Source organism: Amblyomma americanum, chromosome 7 (assembly GCF_052857255.1).
Source record: "Amblyomma americanum isolate KBUSLIRL-KWMA chromosome 7, ASM5285725v1, whole genome shotgun sequence".
In the NCBI taxonomy this organism is placed as follows: Eukaryota; Metazoa; Arthropoda; class Arachnida; order Ixodida; family Ixodidae; genus Amblyomma; species Amblyomma americanum.
In genome coordinates this window covers 150,093,570-150,101,741 of record NC_135503.1, presented here as the reverse complement: position 1 = coordinate 150,101,741, position 8,172 = coordinate 150,093,570, and the positions used below count along the sequence as shown (strand labels likewise).

At 44.7% G+C, this 8,172-nt stretch overlaps 1 protein-coding gene across 1 annotated transcript in view; it reads right to left on the bottom strand.

The window, feature by feature from the left end:
- Positions 1 to 3,766: 3,766 nt before the first annotated feature.
- LOC144098171 (ATP-binding cassette sub-family A member 17-like) overlaps positions 3,767 to 8,172 on the bottom strand; it is a 187,402-nt gene continuing 182,996 nt past the window's right edge. Inside the window, exons 8-9 of the mRNA XM_077630691.1 lie at positions 7,629 to 7,871; positions 3,767 to 3,771 (exon numbers count right to left, since the gene is read on the bottom strand). Of these exons, the coding sequence (XP_077486817.1) occupies positions 3,767 to 3,771; positions 7,629 to 7,871 (248 nt within the window). The remainder of the gene's footprint in view (positions 3,772 to 7,628; positions 7,872 to 8,172) is intronic.

Sequence of the window (8,172 nt, the reverse complement as noted above, 5' to 3'; positions counted from 1 at the left end):
TGTCCTGCACTGCAGATACAGACCTAAAGCACAAACGCTAGCGGGTAAATATTTTAGCTTACAACCATAAAATAGCAGTAGGGAAACAAAACGTATGAAAAGAAAAACAAAATTACAAGGATGTCTATTCAGGTAAGTGACGGTACAAGCAATTTTCAAATTGGGGGAGATTGTCTATTTGCAGAAAGGTCTGAGGCAGGGAATTCCACTCTGTTATTGTTCTGGGGAAAAAGGAGTATTTAAAACAGTTAATACGGGCCATCATGGGTGTAATCTGGTAACTGTGGGAGCTTCTTACAGGGCGACACGAACGCTGTTGCAAATAGCAGCTTGTGTTTAAGTTGAAGTGATTATTGCGCAAAAGATAAAGAAATTTTAGCCTGGCGATCTTCCTTCGTTTCGACAGTGAAGGAAGTTGTAATTCTTGCAGCATGTCAGTCACGGAATCAGTATATCTATATTTTGACAGAATGAACCTGGCGGCCCTTCTTTGAACTTTTTCAATCTTATACGTTTGATTTGACTGATACGGATCCCATATGACGCTTGCATATTCCAGTGTCGGACGTACCAGCGCGAGATAGGCAGTTAGTTTTGCTTTTGTGAATGCAAGTTTCAGTTTTCTTCTAAGGTACCACAACTTAGTTTCAGCTTTTGAACATATGTTGTCAATATGTAAATTCCAACTTAGATTAGATGATATAGTGACACCTAAATACTTAAAGGAGTTGACACATGTTATATTCCGCCCATCTATTTCATAACCAAATGAAAAAATATTTTTGGTTTTGTTTGTCAGTGTAATATATGATGTTTTCGTATAATTAATTTTCATTCTAGAAGCTGCGCACCATTGATTAATGGAGTTCAACGCCAAATTTAATGTGAGCTGGTCTTCTGGCTTTGATATGATTGAATATATTAAACAGTCATCCGCAAATAGCCGGACTGTTATTTGAGGAGGAAGTGAGACTGCGATGTTGTTAACATAGCATAAAAATAATATGGGCCCCAGCACAGACCCCTGAGGGACACCTGAGGGTACACCCAGGACGTCAGATTTCGCACCGTCTACCTCCACATACTGGGTTCTATTAGTAAGGTAAGCTTTAATCCAGTACACAATATCTGTGTTTATGCCTAAGTCAATGAGCCTGTTAAGAAGTTCATCATGGGGTACACGGTCGAATGCTTTAGACATGTCTAGGCAAACTGCATCCACTTGGTCTCTGTTGTTTAAGGCTTTTGAAAAATCATGCAGTGTTTCAACAAGTTGGGTAACAGTAGAGAGCTTCCGCCTGAAACCATATTGATTGGGATTTAGTTTGTTCGTGTCCTCAAGATATTTGGATAAGCAGTTTGCCACGACGTGCTCAAGCATCTTGCAACAGGAGCAGGTGATAGAAATAGGTCTGTAATTGTCGGGAACGTGCTTGCTTCCAGATTTGGGTACTGGAACTATCCTAGCCTGCAGCCAGTCATTTGGCAAGGAATGTTGCTTCAGTGATGCATTGAATATGATAATTAAATATTTTGCGATCCATTCCGCGTATCTTCTTAGGAACTCATTAGGAATAGAATCAGGACCGGAAGACTTTTTTGTATCTAAATTAAGGAGGAGGGAAAATATTCCTTCATGGGACAATGTAATAGCGGGTGTGTCAGACGGTTTGGAGCATAATCCGCTTATTGAATTCTGGGGCATAGTGTTAGAAGGGCTAAATACAGAATGAAAATAGGCATTACATCTGTTAGCGATTTCTGATTTATCAGTAACAACACAACCATCCACTGTAAGAAACTCCATTTTTTCCCTCGAGGGTGAAAGGTGACGCCAAAAACGCTGTGGGGAGGTTTTCATAAATTGGGTGAGCTTTTCGGAAAAATACCTATCTTTTGCTGTCAATAACTTCTCTTTAAGTATCGAAGATAGGTGCGAAATTTCATTTTGATTCCTTACTCTGTTGCGTTTTCTCCGCTTTATCCTTCGCTTTAGCTGGATTATCTCACGATTTATCCAAGGGTTACGTTTCTTTATCGTTTTTTGACGTTGCGGAACAAACTTTTGCAGGCAGTACCTGATTATATTTTTAAACCTCTCCCACAAAGTGTTGACGTCATCCTCCCCGTGGTAAGAATCCAAGGTCATTTCCAAGTAGTCTATGATGCTGACATCATCAGCATTCGAAAAATCGTTAACAGAAATAGTTAGCCTTTTCGTTTTTTCCGGTGGTCTAAGCCGTTTGAAAGAAACTAAAACAAGGTTATGGTCAGAAAGCCCTTCCTTAACGGACACATCATATTCAGTTATTTTGCTGTTTACAAAAACCAAGTCCAGTATTGATTCCGTACTTGCTCCAATCCTTGTTGTGCGTTTGACAATTTGCGTGAGATCATTATTAAAAGCAATGTCTAACATGACCTCACAGTGTTTAGCATCAGTTGTGCCTGCATCAAGTGACTCCCAAGATATACTAGGCAAATTGAAATCACCGGCAATGATCACACTTGCGTTTCTAGGTACATTATTTGAAACGTATTCTTGTAACGATTCAAGAAATGTAATAGGGGCACTGGGGGGTCGATATACTGCGGCAATAACACAAGAAGAAACACCAACTTTTATCCGGCACCAGATGCTCTCCGTGTTAGGGCAATCCTTCATAAGAACAAATTCGATTCCTTCTTTAAAAATAAGCGCCACACCACCACCGCGCGTGTCACGATCCTTACGTATCATTCGATACGTAGGTGGTACTATCTCACTATCAGTTATTTCAGGACGCAACCATGTTTCTGTTACTGCAATGACATCTGGCTGGTAAAGCATGATAATGTGTTCTAGCTCAGTAGTTTTATTCAGGAGACTGCGTGCATTCAAATTTATCAATGTAAAATTTCTTTCTTTTATCCCAAACTGTCATTCGTTTTTATTAACAGTAGCAAGCGTGCGTTCTACCCTCACGCGGCAGTGGTTGTCGTCATCCCAGACAAATTCCTCTTTATCAATAAAAAGCCTGTCATGCTCGAGCCGAATCTTTGCGCCATTGTCCTTCTCATGCTGTGCACTTGCCCACAGTTTCTTACGCTTATGTAAAGTCGCCTGGGAATAATCATGTGATAAGAAGTATTGCTGCCCTTTAGTTTCTTGCAGTTCCTAAATAAATTCATTTTTTCATTGTAATCGAAGAAACGAACGATCACTGGGCGCACCTTGTCCACACCCCTCTTTCCGAGCCTGTGTATCCGTTCTACCGTGTTAACTCTGACACCAAGGCGTTCGTGGAACACATCGTCCAATACTTTCTTCTTAAGTTCGACGCTAGTTTCACTATCAGTTTCCGATATTCCGAATACGAGAAGATTATTTCGTCGGCCTCGGTCTTCCATCTCGACTATTTTCTGTTGCTGTGAACGGATAGTTACTCCCAGGTCATGCACCAATGCTTCTAGTTTTTCTTCTTTTTTGCGCATATTCAATAAATTGCTCTCAATTTCTAGCATCTTCTCATTCACTTTATCAAATTGCTGGGAAAGCAAACTCTGGTTTTCTTTAACTTGCCTCATATCCTCAATGAGCGCTTTCTGTCCTTTCAAGAGCTCACTGAACATTTTTTCGACAGTATCAGGCCCAGGATTTTGCTCAACATCACCAGCAAGTATCAACAACAATGAGATACATTCCAGTACAAGATCAACACACACTGTGGGGCACGGCAGAACAATAATGAACCTATCATCACTTCTAAAACATTTTTGTTGTTTACTAACCTGTAAGAACAGGACAAAAGGTTCAGCTGGCTTCATTCTGAAGGCCTCGCCGTGCCCACACGAATGCTCGATGAAGACTGAGCTTAAATAGCCAGTGCGGTCCGTTATCATCGACGAAGTTGTAGTCCCAGGGAGCGCATGCGCCAGTCCGTTCCATGCGGTAGCTTTCCACGCAGGCAGCCGCAAAAGATGACCATCGTAGCTGTCGGCAACATAGCACGTACTTGAGTCGTGATCCGATGTTGAAGCATGGCACAGGAAGGCCTGTAAGAACAGGACAAAAGGTTCAGCTGGCTTCATTCTGAAGGCCTCGCCGTGCCCACACGAATGCTCGATGAAGACTGAGCTTAAATAGCCAGTGCGGTCCGTTATCATCGACGAAGTTGTAGTCCCAGGGAGCGCATGCGCCAGTCCGTTCCATGCGGTAGCTTTCCACGCAGGCAGCCGCAAAAGATGACCATCGTAGCTGTCGGCAACATAGCACGTACTTGAGTCGTGATCCGATGTTGAAGCATGGCACAGGAAGGCCTGTAAGAACAGGACAAAAGGTTCAGCTGGCTTCATTCTGAAGGCCTCGCCGTGCCCGACTTCGAAAGATAATCGAAGTGTTCTGAGTCATATTTTTCCTTCGCACGAGAAACTGTGCGTTTAAAGGTGGCTGCAATAAATTTATTAATCACTCCAGTTATTTGGCCATTGGTTATGAAGAAGCTTTTTCCATGCTGCCTTCCTCAGTCTGTAATCTCTTATACAGTGCGCATTCCACCAGGTAGAAGAATTCCCTTTAGTTGGACGCACCAGAAACTGCGACGGCGATGTTAGACACTGACGCAGGTGTAGAGCGCAACGCCGTCTGAAATCTGTCATAATTTACATGTGACCGCAACCGAGAAGATGCAGGAGATATACGACATACAATATCAAAATGAATAGGTATATGGTCTCTTCAGTTGCCGCAATCAACAGTCGACCAAACCGTTACGCCAATGCCAGGACAGATTGAGTCTGTGCACGAATATAAGTGGCCGATTCTGAATTTAAGCACATAAGGTTGTGATCAGAAACCCAGTCCCAAAAGGCGCTTGTCGCATAGATTAGTCCTAAAACCCCACGACACATGGTGAGAATGGAAGTTGCCAGTCACGAGAACTGGGTTTTTACAGTTAGCGAGCAACAATTCCAGAGGTCTAATATCCTGTACTCCAGAGGGGAAATAACAATTTGCTTTGGAAAACGGAGAGCACCCAGGAAGTACAAAGTCTAAAGCCAAAATTCACAGTCAGGAGACATTTTTTTAAAAGATACCTTAGCCCTGTGGCAAAATGTTGAAGACACTGTAGTAAGTAAACAACCTCCTCTTGACTGGCGATCTAGGCGAAATGAACGGTAATATTTAAAATGAAGATGTTTGCCGGTTGAAAGCTAGGTTTCTTGCAGAATTATGACATCCGGATTATGCTGGGTAGAAATGCAGAGTAAATCTGTGGAAGCTTAAAGAACAGAGCGAAAGTCTGCGCACCTTCTGAGAAGACCAGTAGGTTCCTTGAAATACATCTGAACTTTTATCTGACAGACAGGTGCGTTGAAGGGAAGCATCGTTGGTCAATAAAGGCAATTTGACCTTGTGCATCCGCTGATTCGAGGTTGATTAAAAGAAGCATTGCAAACTTGTACCTTACGAATGTTCTGAGGCAAAGCTGCGCGCAGGTTATCCAGCAAAGCTGTGCAGACTAGTTGGATGGCCTACAAGCTTCCGGCTCTCCTTGTCCTCCGGTAGCGGTCGGTGAAACCTTCTCCCGAAAACTGAAAAAGGTTTCTGCAAAACCTGCGATCCTTTAGGCAGAGGGACGGATGTACACTGAGGTGATCACCGACTTTCAGAAAATGTAGTACGGGCGGAAAAGGGTGGCCCAAATGCTTGGTGTAAATATTGCCGCACTGGTAGCCACGTTCCACCGGCTCTCGGCGACAATATGCGTTTTGCGGTCCCCGTCAGCCCTCTGGTCTGTGCGTACGCATCTCTTGCAGCGAGCAAGATAATGGTCCGTGCACGCACAACGAAACACCAGACGATGTTCACAACGTAAGTACTAGGAGCTGTGTATTGAATCACTTTACCCTGCCCTGCAGCTTTAATGAGCGCTCGAAAGTGCTTGAACAAGCGCCTCAGAGGGGACCGCACGGCGTTGAAGTCGGGTATGGAGAGCAACCAGTGGATGCATGCAAAAATTTCCTAGGGCACTTAAGTTTGCTTACGTGCAGGAATGCGAAAACATAGAACTCTTTAGAACGGTTTTTATTTGACGATGCCCATAACCATTGTATCTTTTTGTTTTATTATTTGTTTGTTTCTAAATTTCATTTTTCATTTTTTATTCTATTTTTGCGTTCATTGCATTATTTTTTTGCCCTGCTTTGGCAAACATCTGGCTGGTTGTATCTAGCTGTGTTCGTTTTTCCCTCTTGTTCTTTCGTATTTTCACTTAGGAGAGCAGAAAGTTGGGCGAGTTGGTTGAAATGCATACTGAAGAAGTTGGCGCGAAAAACGAGGACAAGCGAGACAAACAAAGACGAGCGCTACTCACAACTGAAGGTTTATTCCAGACAATGCTCGAATAAATAGTGAAACCAACAAGAACAAAAACAAACAAACGTCATGAACACCACAAGTTACTCCGTGAATCTCAATGATTTGGTTAGGAACAGATACTCCCTATCAGAGAAGCGGACGGAAGTCTGACTAATGCACTTATCGCCACTGATGCGCATATGAAAGGCTTCCATGAGCTCCCGCGTGAGTTGCTCCCTGTGCCTGAATAGGATCGTCGTTTTTTCAAAAAGCGGTTTACACTGGATTTTCTTTTCCTTGTCGTTTGTAATGCACGTGCGGCAATGTTTAGGGAGGTTATCAAGAGAATCTCCCCCAAGCAATCTTCGGTGCTCTCCTAATCTCTCGTTGACGCATCGTCCAGTTTGGCCGATGTATAGAGCGCCACACGACAACGGCAATCTGTACACAACACAGCATCTTGACATCCGAGTAAACGTCGCCCTTCTCGCAGCGGGCAGGGACTTTAAACACCATTTTGGAAGTCTTTCAGTGTGCGCTATTTTGATGACGAGATGAAAGGTCTGTTTTTGTCTGTTTTTCTGAACTAGCAAACGTGTTTTATAAACGTTTGAAAAAGCTTGCAAAGAAAAATAAGCAGTATCGCATGAGTGACCCTTCCGTGTTTATCACTGACACAAGTGGCATCTGTTATCGACGCCTGCATGGAAACTGTAAGCTTCGTTTTCGTTCTTTTTTTGCCTCTTTCATCTTTTTTGTTGCGCTTATGTAAGACATGTGCGTATGACAAGGCATGTGCGCAGGCACATGCGTTTAAACTCCGTGGAGTATGGTGAAAATAAATCTTTTGGCTGTCCTGAGCTAATGTCTGTGTTCCTAGTTTGTCTTTTCCTGCATGACATTTCCACTGGTTCCGTCCGGCCTGAAAACGAAAGAAAATCATACAAGGAACCGTACTCCTCCATTTCTTTCCGCTCCCGTCTCAGCTCGGGCTGTTTATCTCATTCACATGCCAACTCATCCCAGCATCTGGTACAGCCTGAATTTTCGCATGCGCACCAAGCTGTTTATCCATAGATCGGTACGAAGCCGTGTAGCTTGCCAAGCCATTTTGCGTGCTAAGCTCATTGACACTTGACATCCCGGGCTGCCGACTAATGTGGTGCATTATTTCATTCGTCGCATATAACCAGACGAGAGACAGGCCGTTTGTTCCCTTGGATCTGTCGGCTGAAAGTGCCGTCGATATCGCACCCATACACGCGCCGCGCCAGCATCGCCTGCTCACCTCGTCCCTGCGGGCTGACGAAGCTCTCGAAGAGGTCGTCGACCCGCTTCCAGGCCAGCGTGCCGGTGCGCAGGTACATTTCCTCGACGCTCAGCATCGCCACCTGTGCTAGCAGCAGGAGCGGCACCACCAGGTAGCTGCGCCGCAGGTACGTCGTCTTCTTGGTCATGATGGCGCCAAGCTGCGCCCTCAGCAGATCCGTGCGCAGCTCGGGTGCCTTCGGGTCCGGCGACAGGCTCTCACCTGCTCGCATGCGTTGGCGCAGCTATCTTTTAGCCGCCCATTCCCCAGGGAACGTGAGTGTTTTCTGGCCTTGAGTACAGCGAATGGAGGATACGGAGGCCTATATTTGCGGCTACGGGACTGGAAGAGCAAAGCTATGACGGCAGGGTCGGCGGACTGATTCTCCCACGGTGTTCGGACCTGGAGCGCGTTCTTAGCGGTACCTCTCCGCCTGTACGTTACTCACAGCAAGGGTGAACTCTCGTTCAGATTGTGTTTCCGCCGCAACATGGACAGCAGGGTTTGTCCGTGCCTTGAGTGT